General features: G+C 41.0%; 2 protein-coding genes across 10 annotated transcripts in view; one reads left to right on the top strand and one right to left on the bottom strand.

Annotated features, from left to right (window-relative positions):
• Nucleotides 1-7,318, top strand: part of GLCCI1 (glucocorticoid induced 1) — a 56,580-nt gene extending 49,262 nt beyond the window's left edge. For 2 of the 5 annotated variants that reach the window (XM_061469268.1, XM_061469269.1), the window contains exons 7-8: nucleotides 3,212-3,332; nucleotides 4,400-7,318. In XM_061469268.1, coding sequence (XP_061325252.1) covers nucleotides 3,212-3,332; nucleotides 4,400-4,748 — 470 coding nt within the window. In that variant the 3' untranslated portion in view covers nucleotides 4,749-7,318. Of the gene's footprint in view, nucleotides 1-3,211; nucleotides 3,337-4,399 lie in introns of those variants that run through there. The other 3 variants (XM_061469271.1, XM_061469272.1, XM_061469270.1) reach the window with 2 other exon arrangements.
• A 12,564-nt stretch (nucleotides 7,319-19,882) lies between these two features.
• The window catches only part of ICA1 (islet cell autoantigen 1), a 71,328-nt gene continuing 69,146 nt past the window's right edge, over nucleotides 19,883-22,064 (bottom strand). For all 5 annotated transcript variants that reach the window (XM_061469280.1, XM_061469281.1, XM_061469277.1 and 2 more), the window contains 2 exons: nucleotides 21,964-22,062; nucleotides 19,883-20,164 (listed from right to left, as the gene is read on the bottom strand). In XM_061469280.1, coding sequence (XP_061325264.1) covers nucleotides 20,043-20,164; nucleotides 21,964-22,062 — 221 coding nt within the window. In that variant the 3' untranslated portion in view covers nucleotides 19,883-20,042. The remainder of the gene's footprint in view (nucleotides 20,165-21,963; nucleotides 22,063-22,064) is intronic.

The raw sequence follows: 22,064 nt of genomic DNA, 5'->3' as shown, positions 1-22,064 counted from the left end.
CACAATAACTGCTCCAAATGGAGTGATGATACTGAATGGTATTGATTGGAGCAGAGAGGGAAGGGTGGGAAAGAAGATGTTTTAATGGCACCTGGCTTTATGAATTTGTTTTGTAGTATCAGCCTATTGCAAGGTAAGTGACTGCCTTGCTGCATTAAAGCTACTGGTTTCACTAGATCAGTTTTATGAGATTCTGCTCCATAAGATTATAATTCAGAGTGCTGCACAGCATACTTAGCAGCTGTGACAGAGGTAAAGTTTAAAGGCATCCTTAGGTACAAGCAGATGAAATTCACCTTTTTTTGTACAAAAATAGATGGTATAAGCTGTTTTTCAAGGATTTTGATTTAGATGTTTTTGTGTAGCATTGTATATTTCCACTGTTGTTAGCAGGCTGTTACAAACAACAGTGAAGGTGAACTGAAGATACATTTTAACTTCTGGGCATCTGAGTCATAGTTTTTAAAATTAAAATTCTGTGTGAAATTTTTGCATAGTTTTAAGAAACAGGTATTTTTGAGTACCAAAACAAATCTCATGGCTCACTGGCAGTGTTTCTTGTTTCCTTTAAGTTTTGTCACTTAAAACCCTGTTTTACAGATTCTTTTTCTTCTCATATATGCAAGGTACAATTTGTGATATTAAGTCTTCTGCTTAAAATAGTATTTTTAGTGTTTAATTACAATCTTGAACATTTTCTAGATAACAGAATACATCCATTTTGGATATTTATGTTTATAAATTCTGTGTAAGGCTCCATATTGTCTGCTATGTGGTTATGGTAACAAAACTCACTTTAAAGGTTACATCTGTTAATCTTCAATCATTGTCATCTTAATGAAATTCGATTAGTTGACTGAAATACGCCAGCAGAGCACACCCTGCTGGTGGAAGGGTGGAAGATACAGATGTGTCCTCTGACACGAAGGTTCCTGCTCCCCAGCCTCTGAGACAGTAAAAAAACATGTGTAAATGGCGCAGTTTGAGAATACGCATTTGTAGTGTCATTAAGGATCAGTACTGTGACAGTTTAGCACTTAAGAGTTTACAGGATACACAAGTGGAGACTGGCTTAAGCTGTAAATTCCACCTCTTGCTACTTCAATTCATTGCGTGTTTGCCCAGTGCCCTTTTGTTCTCACACTGCTGCTGTACATGTAGAACTAGCACCAAGCTTATACATGTGAGCCTCCTAATAATCACACATACTTTTCAAATAGTAGTGTGGTGTGTATTTGGTCAAAATGAAAGGCTACTAACTCAGAAAACTGAAAGCAGGGAGGGTAAGGAGAGCAACAGAATGGTTAAATTATCCCATATAATTTTTTTTCAGTTGTTTGACAGCTGTCTTATGTAGGAAGTTTCAGCCAGACAGGGATAAATAAACTGAAAACTTGATTGAAAACTGAACTGGCTAGACCAGACTCTAAATCTTCCAAGAACTGACTTTGAATTCCGTTCGATTCTTTCCTTGGATGTATTTCCAGAGTTTTCCACTACTTGGTGGAATGAACAGTAGCACATTTTATGTCTCAAGTTTTTAAATAGAAACTTGGATCTTCAATTTTAAATATTAGAAGGAGGAAACAAACTGTCTGGGTTCTGTTAATGATTTCTGAGTTTGGAATGAGCTGTGAGGGCCAGCAGTGGAAAAGTGCCAACAGGACCACCATGCTCCCAGCTTGGCAAATATCCGTGATGTCTCTAAGCTTTTTCTGCCTTTGTACAGTAAACACCTAAAATTCTGTAAATAGAAGTTCTGTGTTCACTCCACAGCAAGAAAGAGCTTCAATAATCAATACACTACTGAGGTTCACTTCAACTGGAGACGTGCTTGGTTTTTTTTCTCGTATCTTTCATAGTAAATCTCCAAAGGGAAGTGTGATATTCAGGCTGGTTTGTGTCTCGTACGGGAGATGTTTCAAAACCTCTAATGATTAGCCTTTGTATTTGAGTCATGGTTATTAAGAAGTTTATGTAGGTACTGTTTGTAAGCTGTTAAAGACAAATTTAAATGCTTCAGTGAATCTAGATCATAGTGCTTGAGCTTTGGTTGGTTTTCCACTGTTGCTGAAAAGGCACACGTGAACAACAGCAGAATAAACAAAGGTATCTGAGTTTAAAATGGCAAGGTACCCCATATCGGTGGGAGGACTCAAAAGGAGCTAAAGCAAGAACAGTTATTTCTCTATAAATAAGGTGTGTTTATAAGTTAGGGGATCCTTCCCCCCTTGCTATTTTGTTTCATTTATTTAATTGCAAGCCCAAGCAAAGATTAGGAGTCACTGATAGTAGCCTGAGATAGATGTTGCTCTTTGAAAAGGTAGAAGCCACTGCAGAAGGCTACTTTTCTGTGAGTAATTATTTTTATACATACTTTATTTAATATCATGGTGTCAAGATGAGTGTTTAAAGTGAACTCTTTCACAGTATTAAATTTTCAGGTTTTTGTACTTCTGTCATCACCAGAGTTGAGCCTTCTCTCTTAAATTTTCCTGGAAGTATAAAGAAATCTGCCTATTGCCTTGGATCCTAGATCTTTGCACCTTTAGTTCTAAGTGTGTCTAGAAGAATATACACAAGACAGCTAGGCTTCTGAAGAATGTCTGTATCATGTAGTTAGCAGTGATGAGAGAATTAAATAGTGGCAGCTTGATTTTTGGATAATAAACAGCTTCACAAAAGCAGCTAAGGTTGGGCATTGTAATGTATCAGCACCTGTGTTACAAACGTGTTCTGTTTTTTGCAACTTCTATTCAGTACACTAACAAAGTGAAGCATTATGTTTAAGATACATGCTGTATACACACATCTTCAATACTTGTGTTTACGTGGTGAGAAGGCATCATTACCACTCATAGTTCTTCTTGCATGTATTATGCATATTACCTTGTTCATTTATGTTTTTGGAAGTACATAATAAAGAACATATTTGTTTCCAGGACCACAGCTCTGCTTTGTTCCGATTGCAGTATTCTGGATAAAAATATCCTCCTGTTACGTGTTGTTATATGATAGATTACCACTGCACTGAAGCTTTTATTCAGAAGAAATGTGCTATAGAAGGGTGTAAACCTGCAATAAAGGAAGCATTGTTGTGGAAGCAAACCAGCATAGTGGCTAAATTGTGAAAAAAGGCATCTTGTTTGGAAATCAAATTTAATTAAAAGCACTCTCAATCTCTAGTAATATAACTGCTTTAAATTTTCAGACAGTGGGAGTAGCTCACCGTTGCCCAAGTATGCTTCATCTCCCAAACCAAACAACAGCTACATGTTCAAACGAGAGCCCCCAGAGGGATGTGAGCGAGTGAAGGTCTTTGAGGAAATGTCGTAAGTAATGCCTTTTATATCAGCTGGTATCTGCAAAGCAGTAAACCTGTTTACTGAGCGTGTTCAACTGCAGATGAATAAACTATTCCAGCTGATGAGTTTTTCAGGAGCAAACTATTCTTAGAGTTTGTACAGAAGAGAAGTTGAAGTGTTCACGTTGGTTTGAAGAGGAAATGGAGTCTTTTATGCTTGAACTCTTTTTGTGCATTTATAAAAGGCAACAAAAATCCAAGCAGAAAAGATAAGGTACATTTAATTTCCTAAGCATTTATAAACTTCTTTCCATATTCTTTTTTATTAACTTTTTAAGTGTTTGTGGCTTAAAACAAAAACTCTCTGTTATAATTTATCAGTTCCAAGCATAGGTTACATTTCGATACATATAAAACCTATAAAATGAAATGAAACATATTTAGTGTTTGTAGATGATAGTATACTTATGGCATGGACTTTGCTCAATAGTTTTGCTGAGCAAGAAATTGGAAATTAAACTCTTGGACATCACATCTTTTTCCCCTAGACCCAGCAGTATTTGAGCACATGCTGTCAAGGTTGCGTGCTTAGCTCCTGTGGATGAAAGAATTAAGGAGGGGACCTTTCTTGCTCTAACAGCATTCATTGCCCCGTTGGATGGTGAAGGAGCAATGCTGGGTTATGGAGGAAGCCTCCAAGACATATTACACAGTGTTGGAAAGGAGAGGTCTATTTCATGGAGGTTCTCAAAGGGATTTAATGTGACTAAATGCCTTGTTGCTGCATTTTTTTTATTCAAGAAGAATTTGTGCTGCTGTAAATTACTGCAGCATTTTTTCACGTGCATATGTGCTGCAGATTTTTCTTGCTGGAAGTTGCATGTTTACCCAGTAATTAGTAAGTCATTTTTGTGACAGTGCTATTCTTAATGCTGTGGATCAGTTAGCTGACTACCAATATGGAAGATGTTTGCCCCTCTGTCCAATTAATCCCATTCCTTGTCATTCACATTTTAGCAACGTGTAGAACCACAAAGTTAATGATGTAGGAGACATCTTGGATGGCCAGGTACATAATCCTTTTTCTTGTTGTAGGTCTCGTCAGCCTGTCTCAGCCCCTCTCTTTTCATGTCCTGACAAAAACAAGGTTAATTTCATCCCAACCGGATCAGCTTTCTGTCCTGTAAAACTCCTGGGCCCCCTCCTTCCTGCTTCAGACCTGACGCTGAAGAACTCTCCGAACTCTGGTCAAAGCACAGCTTTGAGCACCCTGACTGTTGAGCAGCTTTCGTCTCGGGTTTCTTTCTCATCTCTGTCAGATGACACCAGCACAATGGACTCCCCAGAGGTCCCGGTACAGCAGCCGTCCCCACAGCAGCAGCCGCTTTTGCAAGAAATTCAGACTGAAGAGCATTCCTCTCCTCAGAGCTACGTGTTAATCTAGACCAAGGTGGAGCAGGCCTCTGCCCTGAAACAAGGACTGAGGAGACAGTAGTTCCGATACATCTGCATGAATTGGCAACCTTTCAGAACAACACGGAATACTTAGCAGCATTCTCAAAAAAATATCTCAACGCTGTTCTTGGCAGGGACAGAATCCATATTCAGCATTTTTTGTGAGAAAGCAGTAATGCCTGCAGAATCCATATATCATTAAGCGTTTTAAGTGGAGACTATGCATTTCATAGTATGTTTGACCAGATTAGTACTGTGTCCTGTATTCTGTTTCAAATTCTACAGTATAAATAAGCTCTCTCTATATATATAAAAAGAAAAAAAAAAGTTGCCTGTCTGAATAGAAGATGTCTTGCTGTGTTGTGTCCTATGGAAAATACTGTACTTCAGGATTATGTTTACAATTGATCCAGGTGTTTATGTTTCTAACTTCTGTAATACACACAATGCAAAAAAAAGAAAAAAAAAAAAAGAAAAAAGTGGCCACAACAGTTGCACAGTGCCCACCCTATGGCCTAGCTTCAGGTACTTCTCTTGAAGTGTAAACTCAGGTAACTTGGAATGTATATCATATTGGGATATAAAATATTTTACAGCTACAAAGCTAAAGAGGGAACATCACTCTTTTGCCTTTCCTTATTTTATGCATTAATATTTCCTCATTACATTCCACTCTCTTGGAATAAGTGCATTCAGATCCAGGCGAACGATGACCCTGGACATGGGTGAACATGAGGAGAACCAGCAAATCTGTGATGTATATCACTTTGTCATGTGCTTACAAGTAAAACAACTGTTGCATTTACTGTCATTTCAATATATGTAAAAATGTGGCGTTTAAAGGTTTCAGGTGTTGCTCAGTTAATGACTGTTAAACTGTTGCAAATAAAGTGTTCAGTACTAGGCTGTACATGAGAAACATTCCACGTTGTGTGTGAGAGAATTTTGAAAGACAAGAATGTTTTTGTTCGAGGACAGACATTTTTTCAGGTTTCACAGAGGGGATGATGGGGATTTCCTCTCATGTTTTTGTTGGCAATTAAGGATGTGAAATGCTACTGTTACCGTCTAAAAGTCAAATTAATGTTTAGTTTCTCTTTTGGAAATGTTCATTCATTTGCTGGTTGGAAATAGGTTTTCAGATTTTGTCAAGCAGTGTTAGGTGAGCAGCATTTTAGTTATGTAGTCAGTAATTGTGTTTTGGGATTAAAGTCCAAAAGTAGCAAGTGGGTGTTCTAGGAAGGGTGGGGAAAACAGTAGTTTTAAGTTCATGTTACTTAATCAAAGCTTCTCCCGTAACTTTCAGTTACTTAAGCTGTGTGTGTAAAAGTATGTTTTTCCCCTTCCTTAAGTGTGAATAAAAGAAAAATCCTTGTGAAATACTCCTGGTTTTGCAGGCTGGACACCTTTTCAAAATAGGACACAGCCAGAACGGGTTAGTGGTGCTCTTCTGTTGTACTGCAACAAGGGGAGTGTTGCTTTCAGAGATAATTTCCTGTGATACAAAGAGGACCCCAAAGGCAAAATAAACTTCATGTTCTTGCTCCATTGCTTTCAGCTCAGTGGAACTACATTTATGCTGTCTGCTCCTAAGAGAATAAGGTTCACCTTTTCCAGGAATTGAAGAGATTAGTAGCCTGCAGCTACTGAGCATTTAAACTTGCTCCATTATGTTTTCTTCCTCTTTTGATGATGAGATTGCAGGGGGGTGAGAGGGAGCTACCAGTAACTACTCACTGAATATGTGCTTTCTTTGGAGATAAAGCATTGTTTCCTTTTTATTACTGAGGTTTTGTTAATACTGTCTCACAAGGTGGGATTTGCAGCCTATAAAACAAGTCACTGTTTTTGACTCCCCTTTCAGAAATATAGAAGGAGAGAGAGGTCTGTCTCTAACCCTTTGCATGTGAAAAACCACCTTGAAACACAACAGCCATCTTTAACCCTACTAATCTCAGGCCTAGGTGAAAACACTATATATTTTATAGACTGAAGATAAAGGGGGGAAAATACTCATGATGTAAGTATCGATTCCTTTTAATACTTTTCTTTCTAGATTAACATTGCAGAATGATGACTTTTTTATGCTCTGGCTATGTCCAGATAAGAAATCATAGTCTCTGTTACTGGTGTTAGGTTACCAGAGGATACGATGAGTGGGTTTTAGATCAGTGATGAATTCTGTACAGTATTTGCAAAGCCATTACTCGTTCTCTTTATTTTTTCCATGAGAAACTAAATATTAATTAAATTGCACATTTGTTCTTAGCAGATTTGAAGGTTTTGAACCAAATGTGTTAAAGCTAATGTTTTGCCATGTAAATTTCCCAGCAGTTGTTTATCTCAATTGTATTCTACATCCAGCTGTAGAAATTTGTCAAATATTGTTTAAAGTTTTGTACATAGTTGTACTGTTATTTCTAGCCACTGTGCTGAACAGTATTCAAGTTATCACACAATATTGCTTTACACAAGGAAATGTGTGGCTTTTGTTTTGTATTTTTTTTCGGTATAGAAGTTCCTGTGTCTTATTTAAATAAAAATTATAGTTAAAAAAAACGTGGTGGGGGCGATGCACAAAAGCAGTGGTTCATTTATTTGGTTTGGAAACTGTATGAGACACCATAGAATGAGAGTAAAGTTTAATACTGTTCCAAATTTACATCTGGAATAATGTCAGCCATGTATCCTTATGACTAGCCTGCTGTGTCTTCTAGAACAAGCTAATCTCTTCTCTATGTATTTTTGCATAGCACTTCTACGAAGGGGAAAAAATATAAAAATAGCTGAATGCTTAAATATGCTTAAAATAGCGTATTTTATTTCTGCATATAATGAGGTTATTCGTTCTTCAGAGCATAGAGAAAACATCAGTTAAGCGTTATTGGAAGCTGTGTATCTGCTGCTGTGTTTGTGGTATGGCTAATTTCAAGTTATCTGTTGAAAATTGTGAAAGCCATTAGATGTTTCACTCTGTGAAACTAAACTAAAGCCCTAAAGGATGTGGTAGAAATCTACTGACAGTCTTGGTTTCGTGTTGTTTTGTATGAGTCAAATGATTGTCATGTGACTTGCAGAATAATTATTTCCAGATGGGAGGGAGGGGAGGGAGGAAGAAGAGTATTTAAATACATGTAAATCCTTCAAAGTCAGTGTTTACTGAAGAGCACCATGGCAATGATCATCAAGAATGGTTTAATGCTTAGTATCAGTAAGTGGAAATATAAGTTTTCGGCATCCCAAATATTACAAGGTTTCGATGTGACTATGTTAAAAACGTTAACTGAAAGCTAACTGAAATGCTGAAAGGCTGGAGCCTCACAGGGCATATCATCCTACCCAGCATGATGTCCTTCAGTCAGAAACAGCTTGATTTCAGCCATTTCATCATTGGGGCTTGCTAGGAAACGCTTTGTAACTGCCCTGTCCTCTAAACTGGATTTGGCTGCAGCAGTTTCGGGCTGTCCTTGTGTGGGAGGGTGTTTTCTTCTCAAGAATTGCTTTGACAAGAGCGCGTATCTGGCCTGAAAGGACGTGATGCAACTTGTACCACCGGTAACTTTTTCACCATCCCCATGATGAACCTAGGCCTCGCCTGCTTAGTTATGGTTGTGGTTAATGTGCTGCTTCCACATAAGCCACACTTTGAAGTTGTGTGCTTACTGCAGTTCACTACCTTATGCCTTCCTCAAAGCCAAGACAAGCAGTCTGAAAAGTGCTGGGAGTAGAGAGCTAATGAAATAATCTCTTGTGTCCCAGCTTTGTGACTAAAACATCATTCTCGACTTCACCAAAAGGGTCGTGAAGCATTAGAAGAGGCTGCCCAGGGAAGTGGCAGAGTCACCATGCCTGGAAGTATTTAAAAGATGTATTAATGTGGTGCTTAGGGACATGGTTTCAGGGTGGACTTGGCAGTGCTAGGTTAAGTTGGACTTGATAATCCTAAGGGTTTTTCCAATGTAAACTATTCTACGACTTGAATGTTACATTTGCTAGAGTTCTTGGTTCTGGAAGTGGACTCTTCAGATACTGGAAGAATTTGTAAGGTGAGCCCTTGGCTACATGTGCTGGAGGTAGGGGGCAACAGATAGTGATCCATTTCTGTTTAGAAGCAGAGTGCTGTCAGGGGAATGATTCATGGCTTCCTGACAAATCAGTTCTTGGGAAGGGCCAGATACTAGCCCAAGGGTAGAGTCTTGGTATCTTCACAGTATTTAAACATAAGCCTGGAAGCCTCGAGTAATACAGAATGAACACAAGAAACTGAATGGATTAGAGATGTTGGCTGGCATTGCAGTTGCAAGCAAAGACCCGAGGCTTAGCAAACTACTTGCCTTACTCCATGATGTAATGGATTGATACCTTCACCCATTATTTGAGGTAAAATTCAAGCAGCTCAAAGATAACAGATGACTAGTAGAAGTGTATGTAACAATTACTGCGGCAAAACAGCCTGGCTTGCTTTGCTAAATACAGCCATGCAAATACATTTTGAAGCTACAGAACTGGGAGGAAATAACCATAGTTCCTGTGATGTGTTTCCAGAACATAAATGCAAGGAAAAAGTGAGTGAAAGCTGGGAAAGTACAACTGTTGCTGGGATGTGCACGTACAGCCTTTCATGGTTGGCGCTTGGCTAAAGGAAGTTGTTTGATCAAAGATTGTCATGCTGTTAAAATACGTGTATTTTGTCTCTGTTTGTGTTAGTGTAACCAGTCCTGGAAAACTAGTTCAGGAAAAGGCTGGAGAAGGCTCAGAGAAGAGCTATAGGAATGATTGAGGTACTGGAAAAAAAAACACTCAGCAAGGTTCTGTAGGAGCTCAGCATGTTTAACTTGATGGCTCAGGAGGGCTTAATCCCAGTTAGCAAATACCTATGTATGAAGTACTTAGGAATGAGCTACTTAAATTTAACAGACACAGAATACTGAAGCAATAAAAAAAAAAAAAAAAACTGGATGCATTCACACTGGAAATGTGGATTTATTTTAGCACTAAGGGTAATTAGGTACTGGGCCAACTTGCACAGGTGGATGTTTTCAAGTACCGAGATGTTTAAAATGAGGTGATCTTTCAAAGGATGTGCTTGAAAATGGTGTTTTTATATGCCTATCTTGCTTATTTGGGGCTTTTCACATTTCAGTTGACTTTGAGGAGGCAGGGGTTTTAACTTCCATAAGCATTCTTGCCCCTCTAAAAAAGTAGCATGCTGCAGTATTTTTAACTAGGGAATTAACACTTTTTAAACAGTCTGGAAGAGTTATTTGAAGATAATCTCTGGCTTTTGAAAGTTTTTTGGTTTGTATCACACATGCAGTCTCCAGTAAAGCAGCGGTGGTTGAGCGGCTTTATAGTGGTTTTGATTTCTGTCACCTCCTCAATAGCACCATCATTTTGGAGAGATGGCAAGAAACTGGAGATTAGCAATGTGCTTTTGGGGTGCAAAAGGTCACAGAAATAATGTGTCACTCAAATGGGGCTGATGGATAGGAAAATACACTGATCCAGAAGGTAGAGCTTTTCCTCAGTAAAGACCACAGTGGAAGTCAATGAACATGCAAATTGAACTGCTAATTCAATTGACAAGAAAGAATAGCAATCAGATGAGCTGGATTAGGGAAATAACCCCTTTTTTAGGAAGAACTTGAAGTTTATCTCAGGTTGTAACAAGCTTGGTCTTAAACTGGCTGACTTGAGCTGGAGCATGGAAGCTCCTGCAGCAGAGTTGGGAGCCTGGGAGAAAAGAAAGGTATGTAATCTTCCCCCGGTCTTGTATGGGGATCTGAGCTTGTTAATGCAGAGCAATTAGGCTAATAATGGCATCTCTAGAAAATAAGTTTGTGAGGGGTGTTAGGGTTTTTTTGTGTATGTGCACAGTGAAGTGTGTGGTTAAACTTTGCAGTGATTTGTACAGTTGTTGGTTGAGTAACAGGGTTTGCTCAGGGCTATGTATGTTAAGTAATACCCGTGGTAACTGATTTCTTGTACCCTGGTTTTTGCTTTTACTCCTCCAAATAAGCTGTAAGTAAATAGCGCTATCTAAACCCAAACTGCTTGGCATATCTTCGTAACTAACTCTGGGTGTCTAACTGCTTCCTGCAGGAGGAGATGAGAACTGAGAGCTCTCGAGATTTTTGGGGAAGGAGGTTCTTTCTCCATGGAGGAGAAAGCTAAAAGGAGCTGGACTCCCTGTTAAGGTTTGGTGCTGCGTGAAGCAATTGCTCCTTTCAGATTTCTCTTTGGCTAAGACTTTCTAGTCCTGCCCTATCTCTGTGATGCAGAGGTTTCTCAGGGAGTAACAGCCTGCATTTCTATCAGACTGGTGGTATCTTTGGGCTTGTTACATAGTGAAGAAGGAACTCATCCATGTGAAAAATTAAAAACTAAAGGTGTTGACTTTGGAAACGAAACTTTGGTTTTAGGAAACAGGGAAAAAAAAAATACCCTTGACTCTGCTTTTGTGATTCCTTTAGATTCTAACTCACTGTATGTCCTGAGGATGCTGAAAAATATTCAGCATTTTGGTGTCAGTCACTGAAAAAATTTCAGGTGTAGCCTTACATCTCTCTGACTGTACAGAGAGATGTATTACAGGCTTTCACTGCCTGGTTTTATTTTGGATGGGGCATGTGTGTGTATTTTAAGGATTGCCTTCTCATTCAGGGGCTGTTGTTCATGAAACGATGTTGGGTACAGTGGTAGACATGCTTTCTCTTTCAGTGAAGAATGCAAAGGAGATAGTTCAGGCACTTTCTGAAATCAGTGCTTAAGAACCTGCTTTCCTCTAGGGAGGACTTTCTGTCCTTTTTTGACTCTTTTCTGGAGGGGAATGCTGAACCCTTGGGGACAAGGTGGGGGGATGACAGTAGTGGTAGTAGGCCTTTCTATCAAAGAGAAAGCAAAGGTAGCCTAGGCCCTACCTGAACCAGATTTGGAGGATAACCCTGTATGTGCATATTTGTATGTACAGGATGTGCTTTGGGTTAGGAAGATAGTGGATGCCCTAATACCGCATTAGCCTGGGTAAGTGTCATTCAGTCTCCAAATGAGGCCATCTAGCAATGGCCATCTATCTCTTTGCTGGCATCCTAATTGAAAAGCTGTTGGATGCAGCACTGTAGCACGATGTGCTTTTGTATCCAGTGAGAGAAAATATAGCTCCTCACAGTGCTGTTGTCTTGGCATTATTTGCCTATTTTGTCATCTTCAAGGTCTGTCTTGACCACATCACCTTGCAACATTCGTTTGCAAAACCTGGACCACCCCTTTGGCACTTGACCGGGCAGCCCTCAGCACTGTCTCCTTAATGTCCTGGATACAAGTCCTCAGCAAGCTGTGAACCTCCCTGGATGTCAGGTCAGATTGGCAGCAGAGAGCTGCCCACTGCAGTCAGCTGCTGGGCCTGGGCTTGGCAGTTGCAGGGGCTTCGTGGACATGGCTCCCAGGGCAGCGGCCCTGTTCTGTAGATGCAGACCTGCAGGTGGAGCAGGAGCTGTCCTTCTGGTGCCAGAACATCACCATCTCCCTGCCTTCACCATCATGGGAGTCTCCATTTCCCATCCTGGTACGTACAGGCTCTGCCTGCCCCTCCTGCCCCTGGGAGTCTCTTTCTACCATCTCTGGTAACCAGGAGAGGTTTCCTGCTTGCTGCAAACCAAGAGGATTTGCTGCAAACCTGGCCTCCTGCAGCCTTCAGGACTTGAGGCAGGCAGCATCACAGTGGTGTTTTGGTCTCCAGCAGTAAGCTGGGGACAGGAACCATCATGAGCCCATCAGTAATGGTAAGACTGGCCCCAAGGTACTTGACACTATCGTGGCTCAGGCGTTTGTGCTGTGTTTTAGTTTTACTGTGTTTTATTTCATATACCCTGGTGCAGAAAATAAGCACCTTGATAGAGCAGATTTTATCAATGCTGACGGTATGTATATTGGATTAAGTTTTCCCTGCAGAAAGGCACTTGCTTCGCTTTGGCAGTCTTCCCTGTGGAAAGCAACTTGTTTTGTTTTGGCAGTGCTACACAGCAGGACAACTTATTTTGGGGCCACAGAAGCATTTTCTTGTATCTTAAAACACACTCTTTATTTCCACTTGGATAACAACCATCAAAAACACAACATTATGTACCCCAAACTCAATTAAGCCCTCCATTAAATACTTCATGTGTTTATGGGGAACAGAGAGGGAACCCAAACCACTTACAGCGAAGCTGTACTGTTCATTGAAAACCACCCCAGGACAGACCGTTCAATCTGCTCCTGAAAATATCAAGTAGGAAAATGACCCATTATGGATTTTTAGTGTCTGCTGATTGCTGTTAGTGCTTGGTAACAGGATGGGCTGTTAAAATGGGTGGAAGTAAGAGCGGAGGCCTTGAAGTAGTGTCAGTGCAGCCTTTCTTCCCTATTACCTGCTTGCTACTTAGTCTTGTTTCCCTTTATGTTTTGTAAGCCATTCCCATGGCTTAAACTGCGAGTGGTGAGATGGAGCTGCTCTCCTGGAGGTCTCTCCAGCCTTTGAAGCACAGCAATAATAACTAATGAACGTGGCAAAAGCTGGGAAAGCCAAGAGCTCTCTGGCCTCCAAGGAGACCCTGATTGCTTCCCTTAAAGCAGAAAGTAAAAGCTGTGAAGTGCTCGGTGTGGGAAGGGGAGGGAGGGTTTGGGACTGATAAAAGGAAGATTTTGTTCAATTAAGGGTTTCCTAATTATTTCCCTGCATAAAGAGCAGTAACAGCTGTGTGTATTGTGCAGGTAAGCTTGGCTGTGGTTTGGTATCCAGTGGAGGTGGCCGCAGGCCCTGCCCAAGGGCTCTGACATTGCCGTAGCCACTGCTGGCATCTCCCCCTAACCCAGGCTGCCTGTGTGACCTCTGCTCCCTCTAATACTGTTTTCTTTCCTTTTTTTTTAGCCAAGTTTTCAGCCAGATCAGTGCCATTACAGGCGACTCTTTCAGCTGGAAAGGCCCTGCTAGGACACTGTGGAGCTGTGGCCCACATTGAGATGGGTTTGGGATGCTCAAGGACCCGAGCCCTGGGCAGGCTTCTGTGTCTTAACAGCACAAGCTGGCATTTGGGGGGAAAAGCCTTGGGCTGCTCGTGTGCCTCTGGCTCCCGTGTAGCCTCTGGCTCCTGTGCAGCCTTTGCTGCTGTCGCCAGTTCCAGGGCCAACCTTGCAGAAAGGTCAGACCAGCCCAAGACCAGCTGAACTGCAGATCAGAAAAACCCTTCCAGGGCTTGTCTCATTCTTCAGATCTCTCTTGTCTTCTAAAAATCAAATCGAGCTATTGCCCTGCCACGGTGAGGGTCATGCTCTGTTGTCAGACTCTGGTGTTACGAAGCTCTGGTACTCAAGTTCAAGGCAGAGATGACCATGGAAGACCACACAGACTGACTGATCAGTCCAGAAAAACAGGCAGCTGTGACAGCAAAGTGATTATTTCAACGGCCCATGATTTGAATTTCTGCATCTTGCGTGTAAAGGGTTCATTCCGAGGATTGCACATGGGATAATAGCAGGAGTTTGGTTTTTTCCCTTTGTCGGATCCTGCTCCTGTTACATTCAGCGTGCTGTTTCCTGCAGCCAGCTGTTACCCACCCACCTAGATGCAGACAGAGTGGATGACTTCATTGTGCAGCACTTCTAAAGGGTTTTTTTCCTCTCTGCAGCCTGTAGATGAAGCAAGCATATGGCTTCCAGCACCTGTCCTGGGGCCTTTCTTACTGCTGTGGAAGTCCAAAGTAAAAGATACACCCTACAGTAGGTTTCTGGGCTGGGTCAAAGACTTTTGTTTGAAAGGAAGACTGGCTGTAACTTCTTTAGCAGCTGAGGTAGGTCTGTAGTCACTTCTTATCTACTTTTTTTTCTCCTCCTAGTTTGGTATTCATTACCCCATAAAGATTCCAACAGCAACCAGTGTAAATAGCTGGCAGGTAGAATAAGCCAGACCTTCACCTCCAAGCTACAGCACGCTTCTCTCTTTTTAATTTAAATATTGTAACTTTTTGAAAGCACCCAGAACTTCATACCCTTCCACTGTGGCTTAATTACAGTGTTGGACACACCAAGCTTTTGCTATGGTAGAGCAGTTAAAAGTTGATGCACTTGACAGGAGTTGTATGCTGCTGCACAGCAAATGGCAGTCTCCTTGCTTTGTCATAGCAAGAATGGTTTGGGTTGGGACTTTTTGGGTTGAAAGGGACCTTTAAAGGTCTTCTAGTCCAGCCCTCCTGCCATGGACACCTTCCACCAGACCAGGTTGCTCAAAGTCCTATCCAGCCCAGCCTTGAACACTGCCAGGGATGGGGCAGCCACAGCTTCTCTGGGCAACCTGTGCCAGTGCCTCACCACCCTCACAGGGAAGAATTTCTTAGTAGCTAATCTAAACCTGCCTTTTTTTCAGTTCAAAACTGTTGCCCCTTATCCTCAGGTCCTGGTAAAAAGTCTCTTTCAGTCTTTCTTACAGGCCTCCTTTATATCTTGAAAACCACAATAAGGTCTTCCCAGAGCCTTCTCTTCTCCAGGCAAAGCAAGCCCAGTTCTCTCAGCCTGTCTCCACAGCAGAGGTGCTCCAGACCTCAGAGCATCTTCCTGCCCTAATCTGGACTCGCTCCAGCATGTTTAACATGGTGGGCCCCTGTACAGGCAAATACCTTGTATTACTTAAAGGGAAGATTATACTGGTTTCTAATTAGTCAATGAGGAGAAAAGTCAATTTTATGCTTAGGAGAGCACTGTTAATGAACACCTGGGTAATGGTCTGATTGACTGTAACGTCAGTCGGCCTTGGAGCTGGAGGCTGGATGGGCTCCCAAGGCCAAATTTGCTGAACCTGCAGGGCCTGTTTGCCCATAGAACCCTCATTTACTGTCATGGGAGTGAGTATGTGTGTGTGTGTGTGTGTGTGTGTGTGTGTGTGTGTGTGTGTGTGTGTGGACATGGTGCTCACTTCCTGTGCATCATGGCAGCTGGTGTCTGTGCACTGAGCACATGCAGAGCAATGCCAGCAGCCCCAGCAGCGGGAAGCAGCTTGTTTGTACCTGGTTTGCCAGCATAGCACTAGACTGTCTTAGCATTTCTGCTTCTCCAATGAGGCAGACTCTCTGCTGCTTGGCTACTGTCAAGCTTGGTTGTTGCTCTGCTTCCTGCCTTCTCATATGATGGCTTGTTTAAAAATACGCCATTTACAAGGAGCAGAAACTAAAAGTAGGCTAAAAAGAGGGGGCTATACAGCAAATGCTAGATGAGATAGTGTGCCCGGGTTGCAGTGAGGACTCAACTTTTGGTTACTTACATACCTATAAACAACCCTTATAAATACTCTGGGTCCCTATCTGACTGTGGCTTATTATGGCCCAAGTCCAAAGCCTGCAACTAACCCTCATGGAGGAGGTGAGTCAGGAGGGCTGGGCCAAACTGCACTGCCCAGCTCTTCCGTACTGGCCTGCTCTGTGCCCCCTGATAGGGAGAAAAAAGCAGCTTGTGCTGGACCACACTGGTGGAAGCAGTAACTGTAGGAAGGGAGCCAGCAGAAGTGATAAGGGGCTGCATCTTTACCATGTCAGTGTCTTGCAGCTAGTCTGAAAAATCTTTGGGAACTGCACTCAGAGAAGATAAGTCCTTCCAGCTCTTCTTCCTTTGCCCTGGGGCTACTACACCCCACATACTCTTAGCAGCAAGCATGGACAGTAAAACCACCATTCGTTCCTTCCTCAGTCGTGCTCATCCAGTATCTCATGACACTGTGGTGGGATGTGATGGCAAATGGAAGAGGCAGAGGCCCTGGGAAAGCTTATCACGATGCCCAACACCCAAGAGCTGTGTCTTCATGTTTAATCTCTGGCTCTACTGAGCATTTCCAGGCTTTGATCCTGGAGCTGTCAGGGCTTGTAGGCCTGCTGCTATTCCCACTTGGAGCAAACCTGCTTCCTGTGCTCCTTCTCCACTCTCAGCTGCCTTGTTGCTTAGGCAGTCCTGTTTTTTCTATCATGTGGAGCCCCTAACATTTGAAGGGCACCCATTTAAAAAAGGGTGTTGGGGGAGGCAGGTGGTCCCGCTTCGATGTACAACAATGTCGTGCCCATGGATATGGAACCAGCAGAAGGGAACAAGGTAAGTCGTATTATAGTATGTTGGAAGTTAATTTTAATTGCTTAACAAAGCCAGAAAAGTTACTTGAAAAAGTTACTTGTTAGTTTTCTCTCTGAGCTGTTCTGTTCCCAAAGCGCATGCTCCAGTTCCCCTGGAGCAGCTGTTCTTAGATTTGTAGAAACCTTGACTCACCAAAATCAATTACATCAACTTTAATAAACTTCCTGATAAAGACAGTTAATCAATTACCTCTGTTTTCATTTGCCATAGGGGCTCAGCAGCTGTTTTTATTTTAAAACAAACCACTACTAGCCCAGAATAAGCCATGGGAATGAAGCATATTAAATCAAGACGAACATTATGGGGGTAAGAACAATCAATCTGTAACTTCACCAAGATGATGAACTACCCTGTTGTCCCCCCTACTACATCACAGAAAATTTCTCCCAGCAGCACTGGGGTATGTAGTGACACTGCATCCCAGACTGCTGAGAAGCACGTGCCCTACACCTCATTGGAAGCAGGGAAGTATTGCTTGTAACTCCGTAATTAAGATTTTTGCCTGGAAAAAAAGCCTATTTGCAGGATGCTAGCTTTCTTGCTCTAGTTTGCAGCTAAATAAATGTTCATGATAATAATGCATTGTACATAGGGATTTCAATTGCTTTTCTTTAAGCAAAATTAATCATATTTCAAATACCTTTGGCTCCTTTTTTTATTTGAAAGTTTGAAAAAATTGCATAGGGCAGAGACTGAGAATTCAAAGCTAAAGTTACTTTCAAAAATTATATACTACAAGGAACCTTAATATAAACTTATTAGTACTGATGGTTGGGGGGAGGAGGGAGAAGAAAACAATATTTTTCTTGTGTAAAAGGGACAATCATTCAGATGTTTTTCTACCTAAAATCATGATGAGGATTCAGAGCATCTTTAGCTGAACTTGTGCAATGCCCTTAATTGTTCCACTCAAGACAGGAGCTTTTTTGATTTTTAATTTAAATCTGGAAAGTCTAAAATCTGTGACCTAAAAACCAAACCCAAACATTTTTTAATGTCTTAAAAAAGAGTTAATTAGCTGTTTTGAAGGCAGTACAGCCTCATCTTTGTTTTTAGCCTAACTGCTTCAGGTACTAAAAATGCTAGAGTAGATTGTCCACAAGTGTTTTAGCAACTATCAAGGCAAATGTAATCCAGAGTGAATTTAGCAACCACAGACTTGCTTAAAGTTGCAAGAATCTGTTTTATGATTTCAGTGGTAACCCAGTTGGACTGAAAAACAGTCTGTCTATCCCTTGAGCTGCTAATATTTCTGGCATTGCAGATAATTACAGTTTGAGATGAAGAGAACTTTGGGCAAAATCCCGTATTATGAGTGCAAACTAGCACTCATAAGCATAAGTGCACCCCAGCATAAACCTCAGGTATTTCCCAGTTAATCCACTTTGTAGATGTCTTATTTACTGCCAGAGGCTGAAGCACAAAGTCAGGAGTTCAGGCTACCCCCACAATGCTCAAGAAGGTTATGCATCTCACAAAAGACAGCTTATTGTGCAAGGGGCTGCCAGTAGCAAACACCAGGAAATGCTGTGGAAGGAATCAAGTTTTATCTGTAGAAACAGTCAGACATCTACATCAGCTTCTATGCCTTTGTTACCAGCCTCAGTGCTGGTAACATGGGTGGGTCAGGTACTGCACAGAGAGACAACTGTTGTATGTGAAAACATTCTGCTAAACATCTGAAGAATTTCTCTGGCAAAAATTGAAGTACCTTGATACTTCCAGGCCTACAGTTTTGAACAGAGGTGTTTCAAACATGCTGAAGGTTCAGCCAGATGAATGAACTCTGGTCAGTCCAACCCCCATAGTCACAGTATGTAGTGTTTTAGCTAGGAGCTGTCAAGTGCACATTAATGCTGCTTAGTGTGGCCGTCAGTGATGTGCGCTGCATTTGAGAAGAAGCAGGTCAATTCAGTTAACTTCTATGTTTACATAACTATTTTCAGGTTTCCAGTGCAGGTATTTAGTTATCTAATAGACCACGAGTCTACCTGAGTGTACAGTTAACTGGTAGCGAAAAGCTTCCCCAACACAAAAGGAAAATAAACTGAATTTAAAAAGCACCAAACATAATAAATTGCAAAAGTACAGCACACACAACTTGTGCTCTTAAATGACTACTGCCACATCCTTTTTCCCTTCCTTTTCTGTAAAATGAGAACGGGGAGGCAAAGGGACACCAAATGTGTTCAGATTTTCTTACTGTCCTACTGGATTACTATTCTGAAACAGGGCAAGTTATTAGGTACTGTCTAAAACTGGTCATATGTTTTATTCTCAGATGCTTATTACGTACCAATTCAACAGTGCACCAGCATTCCAGTGGGAATAAAAGGTCCTTTTTGTCAAAAATCATTTTATTAAAGAGTTAATGTCAAAGCAAGCTCAAAATAACACATGCTTCAGAAAGAAACTGGATGAAAAATACTCCCAACAGAAATATGAATGTTTTGAAAGCATGGTAAAGCATCAGTTGTCAGAAACTTCTGCAAACAGGTGTAAATTCTGTTGGTGCAATGGAGAGAAACTTTAGAAAAGAAGCCTGCTGGGCATGACTTCTATTTATGTAGTGCAGTTTGTCTAAGAAGTTAAATCAGAAAGGGTGCAATTTCCATGGCTGCATGGACCCAATTGCATTTCTTCAATAATTAGCCCTGGCACAGGCTTTTCACTGCAAGTACTAACAAAACAAATTTAGTTGGCATTTTAACAGAGCATTGATATATATTTTATATACATGATAGATGTCGGACTCATGCAGCCTCCCCAGTTACATGTTGTTTTTCATTTACTCAAGAAACATTATAAAAAAATAGGTCTGCAATTTGTATTTCACTCCAGTGTTAGCTTTGCATCACCTCAGGCAAAGACAGTGTTTCAGCTGATAATCTAATTTGGCAAGAAATCTGCCCTAATTCTTGTAAATCCACGTAGAAAATAAATGCGAACTCTTTATACAAAACAAGAGCAAATAACTGTACCTATATAAAAGGGGATTCATTCCCTTTAGTTTTATTATCATGGCACATACTTCACAGTTTCACGATAGCATACTAATTTTCATTTAGGTTTTTTTTTTAAAACTCCAAAATAGTGTTGATGAATGGAAGAATGTGAGTTACCATAGGCAGCTGAGTCATGCATTAAGCAATTCATGTTCCTTATCAGTTTTCCCAACAGCATCAGGATTGGATAACGGGTCAAGGTCAGCAAAGAGACTGAACCAGGCAGTCAAGTCTTTAGGATTCTTTGTAGGCTCTGGAAGAAAAAAAAAAAAGTGAAAAGAGTGCAGACTTGTCAGCTATTTTAAAACAAAACTGACTGAGTGTTTGACTGAGGTCAAACAAATGCTATGCTATTGTCTAATTTATTACTAAGGGCACTTCTGAGAAGAAAATCAGAATGAGTGATGGCATTTTTAAACACTACCTTTAACTGAACGTAGAACTTTAGTAAGAATAAATGTTTTACATCTGTCCGCTTGTGCATTTTGTATGCCTCCTACCATGGTAAGTACAGGAATGCTTTACTTAAAAGTAGAAACAATCTCACCCTGTCTAGCTTCATTTCATGAAAGATATTTTGTCTGCAATGTACCTGCATGCCTGCAACAAACTAAAAGGAAAGTGAGGGCAAACTTTACTTTCAACCTCTATTACAGGACTAAACTCCTTCACCTAGCTCCAGTTCGTGCAACTGTTCTGTCCCCCCCTATATATGACCACACAAGGTCATTACTCATCTGGAACAAAGTTTAATGGGAAGGTATTGGTTGGAGAGAGAGGGGATATGTTTGAGAGCCAGTCCCAAGTACAGCTTCTAGTATTAGAGTGTATTATTTGATTTTTATAAAAAAAAAAAGTGAGCCAGGAATATGTTGGACTATTGCACCTAATGTGTCTATACTGATTTGCAGATTTCACAAAGGTCTCCTACCTTCTCTTATTCCAACAGGGCAGATGTTCAGGTTAAAGCAGTGACAATTTTGGCTGCTATAAGGAAGGTCCACCATCACTTGCTTTGTTTTTTGTGACCCTATGCTTAATTATACTGGTAATAAAATAAGTATTGTATTGATAGTGAAGTAAATTGTGCTCTTCCACTCAGAGAGATGATGTTCCATGAAAGCATTCCTTCTGACACAAGGAATTTATGGGTAAAATAGACTCTGCCTGGCATGACATTCATCTTAGGCTCTGCAAGGCTGGAGTATATGCCATTTTCATAAACACAGATTTCAAAGCAGCTGAAGGCTGTTTCTTTTTTCTGGTGAAGCACCGTGGCTGTTGTATCACACTCATTTCCAAAAGAGCTTCCAAAACACCTTAACCCTCTTTTTTTTTTGTTTTGCTGAGCTGAAAAACATCAGTCTTTTAATCCCAGGAGGCAGGGGAAGAAACACAAGTTACTCTTCTTCTGAACTGAACATCTTCGACATAGCCTCTGATCAAATGAGAATGCACAGAACAGGCTACAAACCAGCAATAAGGATTCAACATATTTTTGGTTCACTTATCCAGAAAACCCTAGTCAAAATCAGCACGGCTTTGTCTCAGTAGATGCCAACTGAGCGCTCTTGGCTCAGCTGCATTAAGTGAATGACGTTTCAAACAGACGATTACTGGTATGATGTATGTTATAAACAAAATTTGCAATTAGGGCTCTTCTGCCTTATCAGTAGCCTGTATTTTAGCCACAATATCCTCCTAGAGCTTCAAAACGTTGTTCAGCATAGACAAAGTGCATGCACACGCTATTCTGGGTGACTCAAAATTAAAGTAGCAGAAGAAACTGTAGTTTCAACTCCCTCATTACATAGTAACACAAAGTACCCTCCTGACATACTACAAGCACTGAAGCCTACCAAAGAAATATACATATAATCAGCACCGAAACAAAGTGATTCATTAGTGAGCACAAGCTTATTGACATGTAACTACTATAAATATAGGTTTTATTACGATAGAGTAGCTGGAAGATAGAGTAACCAGAAAGATACAAGAGTCACAGCTAAAAAGGAAAAGCAAAGTAACTGAAAAAATACATGACTGAATCACCTCTCAAGGGGGGTGTCTTGTTAGCGTTCACATTCAGGCTGTTTGGTTTCTGTGCTGGCTGTGGTATAGATGGCGGGCTCACACTGTTAGCTGCCCATCCT

The sequence above is a fragment of the Pezoporus flaviventris genome, unplaced genomic scaffold (genome assembly GCF_033815535.1).
Source record: "Pezoporus flaviventris isolate CSIRO_AGI_PZ_B2104156 unplaced genomic scaffold, CSIRO_AGI_Pfla_v1 ptg000055l, whole genome shotgun sequence".
Taxonomy (NCBI): Eukaryota; Metazoa; Chordata; class Aves; order Psittaciformes; family Psittacidae; genus Pezoporus; species Pezoporus flaviventris.
Note: the sequence above shows the minus strand (reverse complement) of the source record. Positions and strands in the feature narration are given on the sequence as shown.